The 23,550-nt window shown below is 44.0% G+C and overlaps 1 protein-coding gene and 1 pseudogene across 43 annotated transcripts in view; one reads left to right on the top strand and one right to left on the bottom strand.

Annotated features, from left to right (window-relative positions):
* The window catches only part of SYTL3 (synaptotagmin like 3), a 117,788-nt gene that overhangs the window by 17,434 nt on the left and 76,804 nt on the right, over positions 1-23,550 (bottom strand). For all 43 annotated transcript variants that reach the window (XM_063813605.1, XM_054686457.2, XM_016956552.4 and 40 more), the window contains 2 exons: positions 21,668-21,802; positions 1,709-1,887 (listed from right to left, as the gene is read on the bottom strand). In XM_063813605.1, coding sequence (XP_063669675.1) covers positions 1,709-1,887; positions 21,668-21,802 — 314 coding nt within the window. The remainder of the gene's footprint in view (positions 1-1,708; positions 1,888-21,667; positions 21,803-23,550) is intronic.
* LOC104007054 (archaemetzincin-2-like) lies at positions 20,504-21,566 on the top strand (annotated as a pseudogene).

Below are 23,550 nucleotides of genomic sequence, written 5' to 3'. Positions count from 1 at the left end.
GACAAAGCAAGACCCTGTCTCTTAAAAAAAAATTAATTTTAATTAACTTTTAAAAAGAAAAATGGGCAAAAGATATGAATAGAAAACTCACAAAAGAATAAGCCTGGCCAGGCACAGTGGTTCATGCCTGTAATCCCAGCACTCTGGGAGGCCAAGGCGGGTGGATCACTTCAGGTCAGGAGTTCAAGACCAGCCTGGCCAACACGGGGAAACCCCGTCTCTACTAAAGATACAAAAATTAGCCAGGTGTGGTGGCAGGCACCTGTAATCCCAGCTACTCAGGAGGCTGAGGCAGGAGAATTGCTTGAACCCAGGAGGCAGAGGTTGCAGTGAGCTGACATTGTGCCAATACACTCCAGCCTGGGCAACAGAGCAAGACTCCGTCTCAAAAAAATAAAATAAAATAAACCTAAGTGGCAAATGCATATATAAAAAGTGGCTCAAAAGGCTGGGCTCACACCTGTAATCTCAGCATTTTGGGAGGCTGAGGTGGGAGAACTGCTTGAGTCCGAGAGTTCAAGATCAGGTTGAGCAACATAGTGAGACCCTGTCTCTCTTTTTTTTTTTTTTTTAAACAAGTTGCTCATCTTTGTTAGTAATAAGGGAAATGCACATTAAAATAATAGTGCTGGCCGGGTGTGGTGGCTCATGCCTGTAATCCCAGCACTTTGGGAGGCCAAGGTGGGTGGATCACGAGGTCAGGAATTCGAGACCAGCCTGGCCAATATGGTGAAACCCCGTCTCTACTAAAAATACAAAAATTAGCTGGGCGTGGTGGTGTGTGCCTGTAGTCCCAGATGCTCAGGAGACTGAGGCAGGAGAATCACTTGAACCCGGGAGGCGGAGGTTGCAGTGAGCCGAGATTGCGCCACCGCACTCCAGTCTGGGTGACAGAGCAAGACTCCACCTCAAAATATTATTATTATTATTATTATTATTATTGTGCTACACCTTTTCATATCTGTCAGTGAGAATAACATTTTAAATCTCTTTATGGATTGTGTGAGTCAAGATTTTAATTTTGTATTTCCTGCGTGGAAAGCCAAATTTTTCAACGTCATTTATTGAAGTCCACTTTTCCCCACTGATCTGTAATAGCTCCACAACTGAATGTTTATGTCCACCCCGCTCACCAATTCATAGTTGAAGCCTGACCTACAATGTGATGGTATTAGGAGGTAGGGTCTCTGGGAAGTGATTAGGTCATGAGGGTGCAGCCCTCATGAACAAGATTAGTGCCCTCGTAAAAGAGGCCCGAGAGAGCTGCCTCGTCCCTTCTACCATGTGGGGACACGAGAAAACAGTCATCTAAGAACCAGAAAGGGGGCCCTCACTAGATACCAAATCTACCAGCAGCTTGAGCTTTGACTTCCCAGCCTCCAGAACTGTGAGATATGTATTTGTCTTGTTTATAAGCCACCTGGTCTATGGTATTCTGTCACAGCAGCCGAAATGGACTAAGACACTCCTTGATCATGTAAGTTTTCATATACACTAAGGTCTGTATCTGGACTTTTGATTCTACTGTCCTGACTTGTTCTGTCCTTGTATCAATGACACATTGTTTGCATTGCTACAGCTTTATAATAATTCTTGAAGTGAGCCTTTTCATTTTTTTTTTAATAATTGTCTTGGTTATTCTTAGACTTTTTCATATACATTTTGGAATCAATATGTCTTATGTTAAACTTAAAAAAAAACAACTTACGGATTGCACTTTTTCTTCTTTTCTTCTCCATAGGCAAGGTTCTTACAGGCCTTGATGCGTATTTCTAAAGAATGGGTTTTGAAGCAATAACGAATGGCAAATTCTATTTCTCCAGTGACATTAGCATTGTCAAAATTGCCCATCTCTGTACAGGTGCTATCAATGCTAATTAAACTTCCCTGAAATCAAGAATAACAGATATAATAAGTTACTTCAGTTAATTCATTTTTTTGATGTTCTGGTTTCAAGACAGCACATAAATAAAAACTCATACAGCATGTATCCTGACTCACATTAAGTTAATAATGCACCAGCTTGTACTTTGCCAAAATAAGTTGCCACATGTTCTATCTCAAGGAGATAGAGAATCCTCAGAAGGCCCTCTCTTGCCTAGATACAGTTTTTGCCTAGCAATAAAGGTTACACGATCTCATTCTTTAACACAAATTGCTTGGAGCGAAATGGACTAGCTCCTATGCAATTCTGCAAGATCACTCCCAGGAGGCCAAGATAATATCCGTGGCAGGACAGCTATGCGGAAAGCGGCACAGTCTGGGGCTAAGTGGCTGCGAGTGGGAATCAGATAGACCTGGACTCAAATGCTAGTGCTGCCACTCATTAGCTGTGGCAAAGTCTAACTGGAAAAAACCATACTGATCTCACAGGGCTATGGTGAGGAATAAATAGAATAAAGCAAGTAAAGTGTGCACCCAATGGTAACAGTAAATTGTATCTAAATTTTTCTGGTTACCTAAAATGAAAAATAAAACTATCATCACAGTCTAGGGTACTCCAAGCTTATACGATGTAGATAAGGAGAGGCTAATGAATGTTATTAATTAGCACAAAATTCCTGGGCCTAAAAGATACAATCAGCCACCTTATCACTATTAAACGTGCTTAAATACTTTGCATGCAACCAATCTCTGTGCTGCCTTTATAGGAAGAGAAGCCTAACTGATTTCTACTTCCAATTCCCAACTAGCTCCTCCACACTATAAAACATCCTGAAAAGAAACTAAGAAACAAGCATGGGAGTGCCGGGTGCGGTGGCTCACGCCTGTAATCCCAGCACTTCGGGAGGCCGAGGCAGGCGGATCACAAGGTCAGGAGATCGAGACCATCCTGGCTAACAAGGTGAAACCCCGTCTCTACTAAAAATACAAAAAAAGAAAAAAAAAATTAGCCAGGCATGGTGGCATCCCAGCTATAGTCCCAGCTACTCCAGAGGCTGAGGCAGGAGAATGGCGTGAACCCGGGAGGCGGAGCTTGCAGTGAGTGGAGAGCGCCCCACTGCACTCCAGTCTGGGCGACTGAGCAAGACTCCGTCTAAAAAAAAAAAAAAGAAAAGAAAAAGAAAAAAAGAAACAAGCCTGGGGGCAGAAAGTCAGAACCACAAGGGAAAGATAAAATCGAAAAAAAAACAACTGACACCAGGTGCAGTGGCTCACCCTTGTAATCCCAGCACTTTGGGAGGCCAAGGAGGATGGATCACTGGAGGTCAGGAGTTCGAGACCAGCCTGGCCAACATGGTGAAACCCCATCTCTACTAAAATACAAAAATTAGCCAGGCAAGTGGCACGTACCTGTAATCCCAGCTACTTGGGAGGCTGAGGCATAAGAATTGCTTTAACCTGGGAGGCGGAGGTTGCAGTGAACTGAGATTGCATCACTGCACTCCAGCCTGGGCGACAGAGTGAGGCCCCATCTCAAAACAAACAAATAAACAAAAAACAATACCAACAAGTCATCAGACAGGCTGGAACCTTGAACTGATGAATGCCAAGAACAAAACAAGCTTCACCACATCCAGTCACTGGCTCTGAAAAATCTCACCTGCAAGCACCATTCCACTGTTAAAATGGAAAACAATGTAAAATTTTTACACACTCAAAAAGGCACAGGCCAGGCACAGTGGCTCATGCCTGTAATCCCAGCACTTTGGGAGGCAGAGGCAGGCAGATCACTTGAAGTCAGGAGGTTGAGACCGGCCTGGCCAACATGGTAAAACCCCATCTCTACCAAAAAAAAAAAAAAAAAAGCATGGACTGGTGCACCAGCATGAGTGAGTGAGGTATGAGAAGTGAAGATAGAAGAGAATGGATAGAGGAGCTTGGCAAAAGGTGTGAGCAGCCTGAGAGAAGAACCAGGTAGATGAACGGAGAGGCTAATGAATAATAACAGCATTTGTCATGGGACTCAGCCTCAGGCTATGTCAGACTAAATGGTGTTACACACACTTTTCTGCTGAGAACAATTAGAAAGCTGAATTAAACAACCAAACTATTTCAAGACATTGTAGAGCTGCCAAGACCACCAGGATGCAAGGGACCAAGATGCTGAGGAGAAGCACATGGAAGTAAGCCTGACATCCGGAGCTGCCTTTCACTTCAAGGCATAGGTCCCTGTGTAAGCAACACAGGACTTCTGATTCTATTCTACTGACCTGCTTGACTCTCCTTGCATCAGGAGCACATTGAATTATTACCGCTGCACGTCCAAGGGCTGGACGGCCAAGATGTCAATCGAAATGAAATGGCAAAGAGACTCAGAAGCTGAGCAGAGTTTTCAGCAGTCTAACGGGACTGGGGGGCAAAATCAGCATTCAAGGCTACGAAGTCATGGGGAACCTGAGGAGCTAAGGTCCCAGAGAGAGGGCAAATCCACGAGTACCCAGATGCTGCCTTTTCCTCAAGGCGTTTGCTGAACTGGAAGCTGTGGCTGAGGGGCCGAGAAGCTTAAGAATGTTTCCAGCTGGCTGGACGCAGTGGCTCACACCTGTAATCCCAGCACTTTGGGAGGCCGAGGCGGGCAGATCATGAGGTCAGCAGATCTAGACTATCCTGGCTAGCACAGTGAAACCCCATCTCTACTAAAAATAAAAAAATTAGCTGGGCATGGTAGCACACACCTGTAGTCCCAGCTACTCAGGAGGCTGAGGCAGGAGAATCACTTGAATCCAGGAGGCGGAGGTTGCAGTGAGCCAAGATCGCACCACTGCACTCCAGCTTGAGTGATAGAGCGAGACTCTATCATCTCAAAAAAAAAAAAAAAAAAAAAAATGCTTCCAGCAGTTTCATCTTACTAGAGAGGAAAAAACTGGCCTTCAGGCTTATCACAGGGAAGGGGCTTGGTAAATATCCAGACCTTCAGCTGGGATCCTCCAAAGACTTCCTTACTAGGAGGAAGAGTCATCTGGAAATGGACCTGTCTTCATCAATGGAAACCCAGTTTTGAATCAGCTCAGCCCCAGACTAGATAAAGATTCTTTGCCTCCACTCTGTGTGTTAAGAGCAAAAGTAAATTCTCTATGAAGCATAATAAAAGTGCAAAAATAATTGCAGTTTTTGCATTGTTGGAATTTGCCATTTGATATTGGAATACATTCTTGAATAAATGTGGTTATGTTATACATCATTTTAATGGGCATTTCTCGCTTTTTTTTTTTTTTTTTTGCTAATAATGGATTATTTGCGTTTATGTTTATTTTAGACCACGGAAATGATGTTAGACAAAAAGCAAATTTGAGCAGTTTTCTTATTCGAGTTCAAAATGGATCATAAAGCAGCAGAGACAATCCGCAACATCCACAATGCATTTGGCCCAGCAAAACATACAGTGCAGTGGGGGCTCAAGAAATTTTGCAAAGGCGATGAGAACCTTGAAGATGAGGAGTGTAGTGGCGACCATCGGAAGATGACAACAACCAATTGAGAGCAATCATCGAAGCTGCTCCCACAACTACACGAGAAGTTGCTGAATAACTCAACACTGACCATTCTATGATTGTTCGGCCTTGGAAGCAAATTGAAAAGGTGAAAAAGCTCGATAAGTGGGTGCCACATGAGCTGAGTAAAAGTCAAAAAAATCATCATTTTGAAGGGTTGTCTTCTCTTATTCTGCACAACAACAAACCATTTCTCAATCAGATTGTGATGTGTGACAAAAAGTAGATCTTATATGACAACCAGCAATGACCAGCTTAGTGGTTGGACTGAGAAGAAACTCCAAAGCACTTCCCAAAGCCAAACTTGCACCAAAGGTCCTGGTCACTGTTTGGTGGTCTGCTGTCAGTCTGATCCACCACAGTTTTCTGAATCCCAGCGAAACCATTACATCTGAGAAGTATGCTCAACAAATTGATGAGATGCACCAAAAATTGAAATGCCTGCAGCCAGCATTGATCAACAGAAGGAGCCCAATTCTTCTCCATGACAACGCCCTACTGCATGTCACACAACCAACAATTCAAAAGTTGAACAAGGCCAGACATGGTGGCTCACGCTTGTAGTCCCAGCACTTTGGGAGGCCAAGGCAGGTGGATCACCTGAGGTCAGGAGTTCGAGACCAGCTGGCCAACATGGTGAAACCCTGTCTCTACTAAAAACACAAAAATTAGCTGAACACGGTGGTGCACACCTGTGTAATCCCAGCTACTTGGGAGGCTGAGGCAGGAGAATCACTTGAACCTAGGAGGCAGAAGTTGCAGTGAGCTGAGATAGCACCACTGCACTCCAGCCTGGGCAACAGAGCGAGACTCCATCTCAAAGCAAAAACAAAAACAAAAGTTGAACAAATCAGGCTACAAAGTTTTGCCTCATCTGCCATATTCACTTGACCTCTTGCCAACAGACTACTACTTCTTCAAGCATCGTGAGAACTTTGTGCAGGGAAAACACAACCAGAAGGATGCAGAAAATGCTTTCCAAGAGTTCATTGAATCCCAAAGCACAGATTTTTATGGTACAGGAATAAACAAACTCATTTCTCTTTGGCAAAAATGTGTTGATTGTAATGGATCCTACTTTTATTAATAAAGATGTGTTTGAGCCAAGTTATAATTATATAAAATTCACAGTCCAACCACAAGGACTTTTCTAGCAACCTAATATTTTTGAATCTCAAATTATCCCAGTTTTTCATACTCAATGTCCAGCATTCAGTAAGAAATTGCCATGCATACCAGGACTAAAAAGTAAGCAAGTGTCCCAGTTTCCTTAGGACTAAGGAATTTCCTGGGATGCAAGACTTGAACTGCTAAAACCAGGCGAGTCCTGAGTAAACTGGGATGGTTGGTCATCCTAAGTCTAAGATCCAAGAGTAAGTGACCAAAAACAAAGAGGAAAAAATGCACAATAAAAATAGACTCATGGGTGATCCTGATACTGGCACTGAAAGATATAAACTTTAAAATAACTGTAACTAATATGTTCAAGAAAAGATATGAAAAGAATATATTTCTCCAGAGAACCAGAATATATAATAAAGAATCAAATAGAAATTTCTCCAGAGGACTAGAATTTATAATAATTAATCAAATAGAAATTAAGGCCTTGGCTGGGCATGGTGGCTCACACCTGCAATCCCAACACTTTGGGAGACCGAAGCAGGCAGATCATCTGAGGTCAGGAATTTGAGACTAGCCTGGCCAACATGGTGAAACCTGAATCTACTAAAAATACAAAAATTAGCCTGGTGTGATGGTGCACACCTATAATCCCAGCTACTCAGGAGGATGAGGCAGGAGAATTGCTTGAACCCAGGAAGCAGATGTTGCAGTGAGCCGAGATCACACCACTGCCCTCCAGCCTAGGTGACAGAGTGAGACTTCAACTCAAAAAAAAAAAAAAAAAAAAAAGTAAGTTGCCTAAAAAGTAAGGCAACTGAAATGAAGAACTCCACAAATTAAATTAACATAAGATCAGACTAAGCTGAAGGGAGGACTGGTAAACTGGAAGATGGGTCAATGGAAAATATTTGGAGTGAAGCACAGAGGAGAAAAAATGAATGAAAAATAAAGAGTATAAGAGACATACAGTGCCAAATACCATGGTTCATGCCTGTAACCCCAGTGCTGTGGGAGGACTGCTTGAGGCCAGGAGTTCATGACCAGTCTGCACAACATAGTGAGTGGGTGCTCCTGCTAAGCCCAAGAGTTCTGGGATGCAGTGAGCTAGGGCTGTGCCACTGCATTCCAGCCTGGGAAATAGAATGAGACCCCCATCTCAGAAAGATGGGAGAGAAAGAGACAGAGAGACATAGAGGGAGAGAGACATACAGGACATAATGAAAAAGTATATGTTTGGACTCTCATATAGAGAAAAATCGGGCAGAAGGTATATTTGAAGAGATAATGGTTAAGAATTTCTAAAGACTAACAAGAGACAATAAACCACAGATTTAAGAGGAAAAATATTTTTTAAAAAAACTATACATAGGTACATCATAATAAAATTGCTTAAAATCAAAGACAAAGAGAAAATCTTAATGGTAGAGAAAAAAGGATCTGTTACCTATGATAGAATCAACAGTAAGATTTAACCATTTTACTGCCCACCAGAAATGATAGAAGCCAGACTTGTTTAATCCAAAAAGAATGATGAAAAGAAGGGGATAGAGACAGTAACACAGGAGGAAAAAGTAGTTACAATAAACTAGAACAGATTACATACTACAAAAACAGTCAATGACTGGATTTTTAAAAACATCTGACTGTGCTATTTAGATGAGACACAGCTGAAATATGAATGCACAGAAGGGCAGGAAGAGACGGCGCCTTCTTTTGCAGGGAGCCAGACAGGGAGGGCTGTGTGAGTGGGAGGGGAAAGGTGGGAATGCCAAGTGCAGACAACTAATAAAAGCTTAGCTGAGGGGCTAGGCGCAGTGGCTCACGCCTGTAATCCCAGCACTTTGGGAGGCCAAGGCAGGTGGATCACTAGAGATCAAGAGTTCGAGACCAGCCTGGCCAACATGGCGAAACCCTGTCTCCACTAAAAATACAAAAATTAGCTGGGCACGGTGGCACACACCTGTCATCTCAGCTACTTGGTAGGCTGAGGTGGGAGAATCACTTGAACCCGGGAGGTGGAGGTTGCAGTGAGCTGAGATAGCACCACTGTACTCCAGCCTGGGCAGCTGAGCGAGACTCTATCTCAAAACAAAACAAAACAAAATAAAAAGATTAGCTGAGGTGGGGAGAGAAAAGTGGTAGCTGGAGGGGAATGGAAGGTTTAGTGAAGGTGTTTTATTACAGGAGACTTGAATGTGTTTCAGGGTCCAGGTAAGTAGAGGCTGAATGCGTAAGAGAGAGGAAGGACAAGTGATAGAATAAGGAACAGAGAAGGCAGGGGAGGGCAGGATCCCAAGTATTGCTGCAGGCATCAGCTTCTTCTATTGCGGGTGGGGAAAGGAGAGTCACTTGGGTGCAAATGCGGTTGGTTAATTTTGGTATCAGGAGGATTGGGAAATTTCAAACTGATTCTTTTCTTTCTTGGTAGAGTAAAAAGGGAGATTTGAGAGTGAGGAGGAAGAGCAGGTTTGAAAAGACTGGAGGAGGTGTGAAATGTTTGTTGTGGAGAGCAAAAAAACTGTGTTAATCAGGCAAAGACATCAGGATTGCTGGGCAGTGCTGGGCACAGTGGACTTGGGAACACAACAGGGCAGACCTAATCTCCAGCATGCAGGTGTGAGTGTCCTGGGGTTAGGGCTGCCCTGCCATGCACTTTGCTCCTTGGGTGTGCAGCTGTTGGTGTGCAGGTAGAAAGAAAGGGCACAGCTGGGCTTGTCCAGGTTGGCACCCAGAATTATAAAGCATCCAGGAAGCATTGTCATTACTCATCATTTTATAAGTAGATAAACGAAGGTCAAGGCAGGTTGAGTCATGCCCCAAATTGCATCACACATCAGAAGCGGACCTGGAAGTGGACCAGGGCTCCTAAATCTCTGGGCCATAATGTATGCTCATGTCTCTGAGTAGTTCAGCCGCTGTGTCTGCTGAGCAGGGACGGGGAGGATACACCCTCATAATGAAAGGAGAGCAGAGCACGTCCATCCATCAAATGCGTTCCTTCCCAGGCGACTCATGGCTCCACCACCATCGCCCTGGCAGGGCTCCTGGTTCTGCTCTCTCTGGAGCCAGAACAGAGCCTTTGAGCAGGTTACAAGCTGAATGCAGCAAATGGAGTCAACCAAAAGATTCTGGCCCAGAAGAGCAACCCAAAACTCAGCCTGACTTTTATTAAAGCCATTGGCACAGTCTGGGTTTGAAAGAAAGTCAATCCGGGTAACGGCAAAGGAAAAACTCAAGGCAGGCAGGGAGCCTTCTGCCAGTGACTTTCTCTGAAGGTCACAAATGTATCTCCTGTAACTGCAAGCTAAGTTTCATGCCCTTTTATTTCACAAGGGCAGAAAACTCAGAGTCAACCGAAGCCACAGCTAAATTAAAAATAATAAATCCTGATAAGAACACACTGAGAACATTTTTGCAAAGTGGTTAAGATGGTGAGTGATGAGGCCACACAGCAGCCTTCCAGTGCCTGGCCCTGACACTTAGTGGCTGTGTGATCTTGACCAATTGTCTTACCCTCCAGAGCCTCAGCTTCCTCATCTGTAAAATGGGGATCTATTTCATAGGGTCATGGTGAGGTTCAATTAATTAACACACGGAAAAAGACTTAGAACCATGCCTATGCATGGTAAGCTTAGTGATTATCAGCCTTTTAAAAATGCCACAAAATGTGGATGCCCTTTGTAAGCTAAGCAAATCATTTGATTTTTCGTTTTTTGTTTTTTTTTTTTTTGCCATGAAATGTATAACAAAAGAGTACATATAACATATAGGATTAAACAATTATAAAATTAACATCCACACGCCCACTCTCAGCTTAAGAAAAATAACATCGCCAGGACTTCAGAAGTGCCCCAGAACTCCTCCTCCTTATCAAATCCCCTCTCATTCCTGTCTCCAGGAAACACTATTTCAAACTGTCTGTTAATCATCCTTGATTTTGATGTTTTTTTTTTTTTTAATTTTTTTTTTTTTTTTTTGAGACAGAGTCTCGCTCTTGTCGCCTAGGCTGGAGTACAATGGCACGATCTTGGCTCACTGCCACCTCTACTTCCCAGGTTCAAGCAATTCTCCTGCCTCAGCCTCCCAAGTAGGTGGGATTACAGGCACCTGCCACCATGCCTGGCTAATGTTTGTATTTTCCGTAGAATGGGGTTTCACCATGTTGGTCAGGCTGGTCTCAAACTCCTGACCTCAGGTGATCTGCCTGCCTTGGCCTCCCAAAGTGCTGGGATTACAGGCATAAGCTACTGCATCCAGCCAATGGTTTTATTATATATGAATATATCCCCCAAACAATCTACTGTTTAGTTTTACCTGATTTTGAAATTTATACAGTTAGAATAATACTGTGTGCACATTCTCCATAATTTAACTTTCTCTTGACATTTTGGTTGTTGACAGTTTTTCTTTTTTTTTTTTTTTTGAGACAGGAGTCTCCCTTTGTCGCCCAGGCTGGAGTGCAGTGGCGTGATCTTGGCTCACTGCAAACTCTGCCTCCCGGGTTCACGCCATTCTCCTGCCTCAGCCTCCCGAGTAGCTGGGATTACAGGCACCCGCCACAACGCCCGGATAATTTTTTGTATTTTTAATAGAGATGTGGTTTCGCTATGTTGGCCAGAATGGTCTCGAACTCCTGACCTTGTGATCTACCCGCCTTGACCTCCCAAAGGCTGGGATCACAGGCATGAGCCACCGCGCCCGGCCGTTGTTGACAGTTTTTCAAAATTAAAACAATTATAAACAATGCTGTCTGGGACATCTCTGTATGCACATTTTGGCCAACATTCATGATAATTTTTAAAGAGTAGTTCCTGTGACTGAAGTTCTTCAACTGAAGAGGACAAGTAAAGGCTTTTGACATCTATTGCTAATTGCCCTCTAGAAAAGTTGTAACAGTTTCTGCTCACCCTGCAGTTTGTAAGAACGCCTGCTACCCTACACCTTACCAACACTGAGCTCTATCATTTTTAAAATTTACTAAAGTGGTCCCAAAATAAAAGCTTGCTTTAATTTTGCACTGATTTGCCTACTTGGGAGGTTAAATGATTTTCCCTATTTGTTGTCTAGATCTGGCTTTATACTTCTGTAATAAGTGGAATTTTAATAAGCTGGGTTTTTTGTTTTTTGTTTTTACTCCAATCCTTGTTTCTCAGAGAATGTAAATATTTCTCAGAAAGGAAGGCAACACCTTTAGCAAGAAGCAATAATCAGTGGTTTGTTTGGTGGGAGTTCAGTTTCCTCAAATAAATGCTGCTTCAGCCTAAAGGGAACAGGTTACGATTAAATGCATAGTAACATGATTATAAATTTTAAGGGCACAAATCAGAGAAAACTTCAGAAAAATGGGTGAGAATAGACAGCCCTACTGAATTTGCACTATGATTTAGTTAGGCATAGTTAATAATTATAAAATTAACATCATCTGTGTGTGTATGTGTAAAATCTGATTAATACTCAAAGTTAATGAGTATATGGGGAATTGCATAATCTCATATGCCACTGATGGGGCTGTTAAAAACAATTTTTTGTTTTCCAACAAAAAGTCCCTAAGCAGCAAAGGGACTAAGGTGGATTTGCTCACCCCACCTCTCCCTAGGCTAGCATCCTGGTTCCCTGCTTCTACGTGTGGACTGGCCCCGAGTGAGTGAGGCTGAACCAGGCAGCATGGGTCAGGAAAACTGCTCAATGTAAGAGTACAAAACGCCTGTGGGATACTGTGAAAAGCCTGGACTCCCCAGTATGGACTCCCCAGTCCCCTGGTTTGAATCAGAGTTCTACAGTCAGCTCAGGACTTCAGCAAGTCGCTTTAACCTCTGTGAACCTCAGGTTCCTCATTTGTGAAATGGGATAACAGCACCTTCCATAACAAGATCTTTGTGAGAATGACTGAGCTGTGAAGCACCTGCCTTGGGCTTTCAATAAATGGTAACTGTGATTAGGATTAACCCAATCACTCAACAAACATTTATTGAGGCCATTTAAGTGTTGGATACAGCTCTTGGGAATTAGAGTCTAGTGGGGAGGTGACACAGACAATACCCAACAGATGAGCCAACCCTATAGCATGTCGGGGTGGTGAGGACATGGATTAACATAGAGCAGGTGGGGGGAGCGGGGCAGGGGGAGCTCCCTGAGAAGGTGGCTTGGAACAAAGCCTTAAAGGAAGGGACTGCATGACTTGTGATGTCTGGAGAGGGAAGGGTACAGAAATGCCTGGAGGTGGGATGTGTCTGGGGGTCCCAGCACCAGTCAGTGGCCCTGCAGCTGAGTGGAATGAGTGATGGGGTAGGTGAGAGCTGGTGAGGTCGGACCAGAGTGGTGGGCAGGTCACACAGAATCCCACAGGCCGTCACGGGGTGGATCCAAGCTCACGTACTTGGCTATGTGTTGGTTTCTAGGGCTACAAGGATGTGATTCCGGCCCTTGAAGGAGCTTAGAGTCCAATCTAGTGGGACCCTGGGCAGATTAGTAGAAACTGGCCCACTGGCTGTCTATGAAGGCACAGTCTCATCCCAACCCCTCCACCCCTATTATAAGTAAAATGTTTATTTAGAAACAGAATGCTTGTTTTTTGGTACTATAGCATTTAGACAAACAGGTTTTTTTTAGCAAGGCAATTTTACTTTTTGCAGAAAGGGTGCTTCTTTTTTTTTTTTTTGAGACAGGGTCTCGCTCTGTTGCCCAGGCTGGAGTGCAGTGGTGCAATCTTGGCTCACTGCAAGCTCTGCCTCCTGGGTTCACGCCATTCTCCTGCCTCAGCCTCCCGAGTAGCTGGGACTACAGGTGCCCGCCATCACGCCCAGCTAAATTTTTTGTATTTTTAGTACAGACGGGGTTTCACTGTGTTAGCCAGGATGGTCTCGATCTCCTGACCTCGTGATCCGCCCGCTTCGGCCTCCCAAAGTGCTGGGATTACAGGCGTGAGCCACTGCGCCTGGCTGAAAGGGTGCTTCTTGCAGATGGAACAATGGTGAGAGCACACCTGAACAATGGAGGGAAGCAATTTTTATCCTTTACACAGCTTGGCCTTGCTACGGCGTCTTGTTTCCACTGGCTGGAGCCAGACTTTACAATTTAAATTAAAACCTGACTGGCTAATAACTTAAAACTTTTTAAAACAGGTATAGGTGGCCAGGCATGGTGGCTCACGCCTGTCATCCCAGCACTTTGGGAGGCCGAGGAGGGTGGATCATGAGGTCAGGAGACCGAGACCATCCTGGCTAACACAGTGAAACCCCGTCTCTACTGAAAATACAAAAAAATTAGCTGGGCTTGGTGGCGGGCGCCTGTGGTTCCAGTTACTAGGAAGGCTGAGGCAGGAGAATGGCGTGAACCTGGGAGGCGGAGCTTGCAGTGAGCTGAGGTTGGGCCACTGCACTCGAGCCTGGGTGACAGAGCGAGACTCCGTCTCAAAAAATAAAAAATAAAAAACAAAAAAAGTATAGACAATAGAGAATAAAGGAAAAGAGAAAGTTGCTTGTGAAAGGACTTAGAAAAGTAATAATATTTCCAAATAAGGAAGGGGCATAGGCTGCGAGCTGTATGTGCCTGTGAACATATTCAGCACAAATATCTTCATTAAAGTACAAGAACACAGAACGTACTTATTACTCTATATCTAACAGCTACATAGGATAGGGCTTAACAAAGAGTTATTAGCACAAAGCAAGAAGGCTTGAAGGAAGTTAGTCTTTAAAAGAAATTATTATTTTTAACATTATTATTATTACCAGAAAGGAAACTGAAGAGGAAACTTTTTACTTTCTACAATTCCCTCCTGTTGATTTTATAGTGTTTTTTTCCCTTTTTAAACTTTTTAAAGATGTTTTGGCTTAGCTGTTTTGCTTGAGTTTTTAAAAGAAAGAGTTTTTTTGGTTGATGAAATGCCAGGGTAAAAGGGATAGCCAGTTGAACTACAGCATAAGTACTGCTTTAATTATTTGGCAGAGTGTCTAGTAAAGGTTTTTTACAATACTAACATACGTTCACTTGGGGATGAATAAGGGTGGACTGATGGGTTAGCTCTTGGAAGTGCCTGACGTTACTGCATCCTATTAAGTCTTTAAGGTACGCCAAATTTTTCCTTCGTCATTGGAGACATGAGGTAAAACTGGTCTTGGAAGATGGAGGCTGGATGGCCCTTGAGGGCTGACCTGCAGGGTACTGCACTTTAGGAAACAGCAGAGAGAGTCTGGCATAGTTTACTATCCTAGGCTGTGGGATTTTGAAAAGGACCCACTATGCAGTCTACGTCTTGTCGATTAGAGGACTGTCCGAGTGGAAAGGGGACAAGCTGGGCCTCTGGCCTACCATGCGCACACGTGTAACAGTCGCTTTTATTTAGAGTGCGGATGGAATATTTAATCCATTTTAGCCAGGCATTTATATTTTGATACCTTGTCTTCATTGCTATTGTTTGCCTTAGGTTTTTCACCTTTACTATAGAGACTTCAGTCTTGTCCTTGTGCTTGGGAGGAGTGATTGATGGAATGGTTGAAGGAGATTGACAGCTAGAAGGAGTAATTCTTTTGGTGAAATGGATATATGGATTTAAGGACTGACAAAGACCTACGGAAGCAGTCTATTTTAAACCTTTAGTGTTGTATAGGACATTAGACTAAGCAGAACATAGAGATTTTGTTTCAGAAGGACAAGAGTCTGATTTTTACTAATACAGCTACTATTCTCTGGATTACTAGTATTCTTAAAGGAACTTACTATGTCTTCCTAATTTGAGGAAGTCCAAGAGGGACAGAGATATTTTTCTGAAGTAGTAAGCTGTTTTTGGTTATGTAAATCTTTATAAGGCATAATTAAACAGGCATTAAAAGTAATAACTTGAGGTGAGTTAGATTTAGTTATGTTGGCCAGGCGCGGTGGCTCACGCCTGTAATCCCAGCACTTTGGAAGGCCAAGGTGGGTGGATCATGAGGTCAGGAGATCAAGATCATCCCGGCTAACACGGTGAAACCCCGTCTCTACTAAAAATACAAAAAATTAGCCAGGCATGGTGGCGGGCGCCTATAGTCCCAGCTACTCGGGAGGCTGAGGCAGGAGAATGGCGTGAACCCGGGAGGCAGAACTTGCAGTGAGCTCAGATTGCACCCCTGCACTCCAGCCTGGGTGACAGAGCGAGACACCATCTCAACAACAACAACAACAAAAATTAGTTGTAAGATGGGAAGTAAAGGGAAGAAAAGAAAAGGAGAGATAACTTTGGAACAATGGCCCATGATTCTGAAGGTGATGATGCTTTTTTGACTTGGGTATGATGTGTCCATCCTTTTTTTGCTGTGCAAAGGCAGTCTTGGTGGTTAGCAGCACAAGGTAGGGTCCTTCCTAGGCTGGCTTGAGTTTTTTTTCTTTTTATTTTTTGATGAGGACGTGGTCCCCAGGCTGGTGCTGGTGTGCTGGAAATTCTAGGGGTAGTACCTGTGCTAAAAGACTTTTAGTTTTTTTGTTTTGTTTTTTTTTTTTTTTGAGATGGAGTTTTGTTCTGTGGCCCAGGCTGGAGTACAATAGTGTGATCTCGGCTCACTGCAACCTCCGCCTCCCGGGTTCAAGCTATTCTCCTGCCTCAGCCTCCCGAGTAGCTGGGATTACAGGCGCCCGCCACCATGCCCAGCTAATTTTTTGTATTTTTAGTAGAGACATGGTTTCACTATGTTGGCCAGGATGGTCTCGATCTCCTGACCTCGTGATCCACCTGCCTCAGCCTCCCAAAGTGCTGGGATTACAGGCGTGAGCCACCACGCCCGGCCCGAATACCTTTTTTACTACTGGAGGTTTGTGTGATGTTTAATCTCCCCCCTAATGGGGACTTTTCACCTCTTTTTAACCTTTAAGACATCCTGACTAAGGAATACTTCACCGCCCCACCCCGACCCGCCCCCTGGCGGCTTTTCTTTCTTCAGTCCTAAGGAATGCTTTACCGCCCCTGCGGTTTCTCTTACCTTGGTATGTCCTAACCAAGGAATGCTTTACCGTCCCGCGGCTTTTCTTTCCTTAGTCCTGACCACCAAGGAAATATTTTACCAGCTCCTCCGGTATTTCCTTCCTTGTCTTATGCATGAGGTTACCTGGTCCACGTGGTATGTGAGGACCCTTTACTCCAGGTTACTGGCTGCTTTCTTTCCGCGTTGCTGAGAGTCCAGGTTTATTCGTCACACGGGGTGGGTCTCGATTCCTTACCCCAGAGGCCACCGCAACGAGGCAGTGGGGCGCCTCCTCATGAGAGAGGACTAGAGACCGCCCCTGGAGGAGTGTATCCCCGTACGGGCCACCATTTTGTTATAAGTAAAATGTCTATTTAGAAACAGAATGCTTGTTCCTTAGTACTATAAGGAAAAATTAGCATTTAGACAAAAAGTGTTTTTAGCAGGGCAATTTTACTTTCTGCAGAAAGGGTGCTTCTCACAGATGGAACAATGACGACAGTACACCTGAACAATGACGACAGTACACCTGAACAATGGAGGGAAGCAATTTTTATCCTTTACGCAGCTTGTCCCTGCTACTGTGTTTTGTCTCCATTGGCTGGAGCCAGACCTTACAACCTAAAACCTGACTGGCTAATAATCTAAAACTTTTAAAAATAGATATAGGCAATAGAGAACAAAGGAAAAGAGGAAGTTGCTTGCAAAAGGACTTAGAAAAGTAGTATTTCCAAATAAGGAAGGGGCATAGGCTGCAAGCTGGAACGTGCCTGTGAGCACATTCAGCACAAATATAAGTACAAGGACATAGAATGTACTTATTCCTTTGTATCTAACAGCTACATAGGATAGGGCTTAACAAAGAGTTATTAGCACAAAGCAAGGAGGCTTGAAGAAAGTCTTTAAAAGAAGTTATTATTTTTAACATTTATTATTATCCTTTAACAAAAAAAAGGAAACTTAAAAAAAAAATGTTGGCCAGGTACAGTAGCTTACATATGTAATCCCAGCACTTTGGGAGGCCAAGGTGAGTGGATCACAAGGTCAGGAGATCAAGACCATCCTGGCTAACATGGTGAAACCCTGTCTCTACTAAAAATACAAAAGATTAGCTGGGCGTGGTGGCGGGCGCCTGTAGTCCCAGCTACTCAGGAGGCTGAGGCAGGAGAATGGCGTGAACCAGAGAGGCGGAGCTTGCAGTGAGCCGAGATGGCACCACTGCACTCCAGCCTAGGTGACAGAGGGAGACTCCGTCTCAAAAAAAAAAAAAAAAAAAGTAAAGTACAGTACAGTATACTTGAAAAGGGGCTAAGCAGGCAGCTTGAAAGATCCAAGTATCCACATGTTGAAATGTAATTGCCAATGTGATAGTATGAAGAGGTGGGGCCTCTGGGAACTGAATAAGTCATGAGGGTGGGGCTCTAGTGAATGGGATTCAGGCCTTTATAAGAGGCTGCACACAGCACTGGACCCTCTTGCCCTTCCATCCTTTTCACCATGTGAGGAAGACACTTAGAGCCATCTATGAGGAACAGACCACCAGACACCAGTCCTGTCCATGCCTTGAGATCCTGAACTTCCCAGTGTCTAGGACCATGAAAAATAAATTTCTATTGTTTATAAATTACCCAGCCTGTGATATTTTGTTATAGCAACATGGATGGACTAACACAAGTGTTAATTGAAGCATTATGGCCCCTCACCCAAGAATCCATCTATTATACCATGCGTCACAATTCTAGGCAAAAAGTAAACACTCAATGTTTTTTGTTTGTTTGTTTTTTGAGACAGAGTCTCGCTCTGTCGCCCAGGCTGGAGTGCAGTGGCGTGATCTTGGTTCACAGAAAGCCCCACCTCCCAGGTTCACTCCAACCTCCTGCCTCAGCCTCCTGCGTAGCTGGGACTACAGGCGCCTGCCATCACGTCTGGCTAATTTTTTGTGTTTTATTTGTTTATATTTTTTTAGTAGAGACGAGGTTTCACCATGTTAGCCACCCAGGCTGGAGTGCAGTGGCGCCACCGCGCCCGGCTAATTTTTTGTATTTTTAGTAGAGAAGGGGTTTCACCTTGTTAGCCAGGATGGTCTCGATCTCCTGACCTCATGATCCACCTGCCTTGGCCTCCCAAAGTGCTGGGATTACAGGCATGAGCCACCGCGCCCGGCCTTAATGTTTTTTAATAAACAAATGAATGAACGAATGAATTAAAATGCCTACCTATACACAGAGAATACATTTAAAACATCACAAAGCAATCTTGAAAAAGAAGAACCAAATTGGAAGACTTATAATATCCAACTTCAAGACTTACTACAAAGATACAGTACTCAGGATAGTGTGGTCTTGGCATAAGGACAGACGAAGAGATCACTGGAGTAGAACAGAGAGTCCATAAGGAGATCCACACTTATGTGGACATTTGATTTCCAACCAAGATGCCAAAGTCACTGTGGGATACAACAGTCTTTTTTTTTTTTTTTAACAAATGGTACTAGGTTGACTAAATACCCATATGGAAAAAAATGAGCCCCAATCTCTACCTTACACCATTCACTCACACACAAAAATAGTAATGAGCTGGAGCACAGCCCTGAAGGTAAAAGCTAAACTTTTCTAAATTTCTAGATGAAAACATGGGAGAATATCTTCATGACTTGCAGTTGGACGAGACACAGACTTAACCGTAAAAGAACATGCTGCCAAATCAGACTTCATCAAAATTATAAACACACAAAATCAAAAGACACCAATATTTATTATTACTCCCATATGTATGAAAATGTTCATCATAAGATGTAAAAAAGAAAACCACTCTCAAAGTATAGCAAGGGTTTCCCCAAATCCCAACCTAAGTAAAATATCACTTCCAAGTTCTATTGTCACATTCCAGTTTCTCTCACAAGGCGACAGCTCATCCCTCCCCTTGTCTACTGATGTCATAACCATGCCGCACATATCAAGAGTAGTTGGGGCTGGGGACAGTGGCTCATGCCTGTAATCCCAGCTACTCGGGAGGCTGAGGCAGGAGAATTGCTTGAACCTGGGAGGCGGAGGTCACAGTGAGCTGAGATCGTGCCACTGCACTCCAGCCTGGGCAACAGAGGGAGACTTCATCTCAAAAAAAAAAAAGAGTACTTGGATGAGGCACGCACATGAGAACGGCCATGGGAGGTGGGCGGGTGGCCTCGAGGCCTGGTGGGTGAAGATTCCCTCCACAACACTTTTCCGGCCAGGCCCAGCTATGTCCATCCTTATAAGGTAAAAACCTCAGAAGGATGCCTTCTTCCTAATAAAGCCTCATGGCCGAACACCTGTTTGACCCATTTAAAGGGAAGAATGAAAGTTCTAGGCCAGGTGCGGTGGCTCATGCCTGTAATCTCAGCACTTTGGGAGGTCGAGGCAGGCAGATCACTTGAGGTCAAGAGTTCGAGACCAGCCTGGCCAACGTGGTGAAACTCGTCTCTACTAAAAATACAAAAATTAGCCAGACGTGGTGGTGGGCGCCTGTAATCCCAGCTACTCAGGAGACAGGCATGACAATCGTTTGAACCGGGAGGCGGAGGCTGCAGTGAGCTGAGATGGCACCAGCCTGCACTCTGGCCTGTGCAACACAGTAAGACTCCATCTCAAAAAATAACTAAATAAATAAAATTAAAATAAAGAAAGTTCAGCTGGGCACGGTGGCTCACGCCTGTAATCCCAGCACTTTGGGAGGCCGAGGCACGTGGATCACGAGGTCAGGAGATCGAGACCATCCTGGCTAACATGGTGAAACCCCGTCTCTACTAAAAATACAAAAAAATTAGCCGGGTGTGGTGGCGGGCGCCTGTAGTGCCAGCTACTTGGGAGGCTGAGGTAGGAGAATGGCGTGAACCTGGGAGGCGGAGCTTGTAGTGAGCCAAGATCGCGCCACTGCACTCTAGCCTAGGTGACAGAGCAATACTCTGTCTCAAAAAAAAAAAAAAGAAAGTTCAACCTAGGAACACGATGTTAACAGAAGAGATCTGTCATTATGCAAACAGTATGGCACTCTGAACAGACACTGAAAACATCTCCATCTCAAAGAACCCAGGCCTTGTGTCACAGTATGGGAAATTAGATGCTGGGGAAAACAGTGCTGAATGAACGAAGGCTTCCAGCCAGCCAGTGATCTCTTTGGACCCATTACTTTGCATTCCCAATCATATTAGATCACTTCCCATCCAGAGGCTCCCCAAGACTTTGAACAGTTCTTCAGTGGCCCTTACAGAAAGACACTCTCTCCAGACAAATGAGTATTTATATTCAGTCCGCTGGATCTCTAGGAAACACCAGAATTATCAATGAAGAATCTATGAAATGGCTCAAGGCCTATTGGGAGGCATAATTCTATGGCTTGAGAGCAAACCTCCTAGAACTGGTTCCTGTTTCTGCAATGAGGTGTTCCTTTAGAGCCAATGATAATTCACAAACAAAGCCTACAAGTTCATGCAGGGCACATCTTGAAGTTCTTAAAAAAGAAGAAACCTGAAGACGCCTGTGTCATGGGGATAACAATGATTGATCTTTACCCAGAGACTCCTGAAATTTTGCCTTTGGACAGGCCTCTTTGACAGATGGTGTAGGGATATTCAGCTTTGCTAAGTATGGCAGTGATTTTTATAGCTTGTGCTATGAAGGCAAAGGGAGGAAGTGACAGAAAACATCTTCAACTGACTATTCAATTTTTGATAACTATTACATTCTGGAAAGAACTAATGTTTCACTACATTGATCCTGTAAGATTTTAACACATGAGATTGGACACACACGTGGACTGCGACACTGTCAGTGGCTTGCATGCCTAACGCAGCTCCAACCACTTGGAAGAAGCTGACCGGCGCCCTCCTGCCCTATCTGTTTACGCGAGTTGCAGAATGCTGCGTTATAGAAAGCTACAGAGCACTGGTGGAGTGGATTGATAATGAATCTGCTGACACACCTGGAGTAACTCCAAAACACAGGCCTGAGGATAACGCAACTTTACTAAAACCTGTGGAAGCCTTTAAGGAATGGAAGGATGGATAATAAAATGCCTTGCTGTTCTCCAAAAATAAGGACCTTCAAATAGGAGTAATTGAAATAAGGACTTGTACATTATGCTTTCCAAAAAAACAAAAAACAAAAAACAAAAAAAGAGCATTGGAATGAGACTCACATGTCTAAAACCTCCAGAGAATATGGTACTAGGTGCCGGACTGGATGGGAGATTCTGTTGCTTCAAAATAGGGTTAGTAGAGCATTTGGGATCCTCTTGATTGAGAGGTTTCAGAATATCTGGTGCACTGACCTTCTGGAGAAGGAAAAACAAAAATTAATATTATAGTCTCCATCCCAGTTTGGTTTTGTTCAAATGTGGTGACTTCAGCAAGCATCTATGACTTGATGTTACTAACATGCAAACTTCTGAGTAGGAGGACACATCTGCATTTGGTAAATGCGTGCACGTGCACACACACACACACACGCACATACACACCACACACGCGCATGCACGCACACAGGGCCCAGAGACAGACAACATCCAGCTTTGGGATAGTCACGAACAGTCATGGGTAGATTACTCGTGGATTAGTAAAAGTCTTAAGTCCAAATTTTAGCCTTAATAAATGGTCCTGGCATTTAATCACTTGATATATAATAATTAGCCTGATAGGCAGAGTTTTAGCTCTAAGATGCTTATAAAAAGGGAAAAATCAAAATATGTCTCTAAATTTTCTAAAAATACTTTGCTAACAGTTGATGCTTTTTTAATTTTTTCTTTCTTTTTTTGAGACGGAGTCTTGCTCTGTCACCCACACTGGAGGCTGCAGTGCAGTGGCACAATCTTGGCTCACTGCAGCCTCCATCTCTCAGGTTCAAGCAATTCTCCTGCCTCAACCTCCCAAGTAGCTGGGACTACAGGCATGTGCCACCACACCTGGCTAATTTTTGTATTTTTAGTAGAGATGGGGTTTCACCATGTTGGTCAGGCTGACCTCAAACTCCTGACCTCAAGTGATCCACATGCCTCAGCCTTCCAAAGTGCTGGGATTACAGGCGTGAGCCACCACACACTGCCAAGCTGACATTTCTATGATGTATACAGTTGTGTTTTCCAATATGGTAGTCACTAGCCACACATGACTACTTAAATTAATTGAAATCAAACAAAATTAACTTCTCAGTTGCGCTAGACCCATTTCAAATGCTCCATGGCCACATGCAGCCCTGGGCATTGTGTGGACAGCTCACATAAAGATCATTCCCATCCCTGCAGAAAAGTTCCATTGGAACACAATGGGCAAGGTGGGAAAACCTCTTAATGACTGAAAATATACAGTTTCCAAGTGAAGACTTTAGTTTTTGGTGCTGGGTTGAAAGCAGAACTCAGAAATACAACAGTTTCCCCACAGTCATAATTTTCAGGAAGAAAATACTAAGTGAGAATATGATAGAACAAATGAAGGAAAGGGATTACCTCCAAATTATTTATGCTTTCCATCCCCAGAATGCCAACTTAATTCCTACAGACATTTATTTATTAAGCAACACTATATTCACGCCACTATGCTAAATTCTGGGGGCTGGAAGAGTAGAAGGGGAGGAAGAGAGAAGAAAGAGGAGAAGATGAAACATCCATCCTCCAAGGGCTCACTAGCTAGTAGGAAGACAGAGACACCATTCAAATGGAAGCACCAGCCAGGTCAATGGGAAAGAGGCCAGGGAGAGTTTCTCCAGCACGCAGGCCTCTGGGATGGTCTTCAGTGAGGCTGCAATCACCCGAGAGGATGCTGAGGCTGGCTGGGGTAAGCCTGAGAGGGAAGGCCTTCCACCTGGAGCAGCTGGTGACGGTTAAACAGAAAGCACGTCCTAGACCTACAGACACGTAGACACGTGGACACAGATCGCAAACACACAGGGGATGTGTGATGTTGTCTGAGGGGACACTAAAGGTGTGACAGAAGTGTCAATCAAAGCTACAGCGGAGGAGCCAGAGGCTGGAAGAGCCAGAAGATCCAATGGGAGGGTTCAAGAATGAAGGTGTGCCAGAGGAAAAAG

This window comes from Pan troglodytes, chromosome 5, assembly GCF_028858775.2.
Source record: "Pan troglodytes isolate AG18354 chromosome 5, NHGRI_mPanTro3-v2.0_pri, whole genome shotgun sequence".
NCBI classification, from domain to species: Eukaryota; Metazoa; Chordata; class Mammalia; order Primates; family Hominidae; genus Pan; species Pan troglodytes.
Note: the sequence above shows the minus strand (reverse complement) of the source record. Positions and strands in the feature narration are given on the sequence as shown.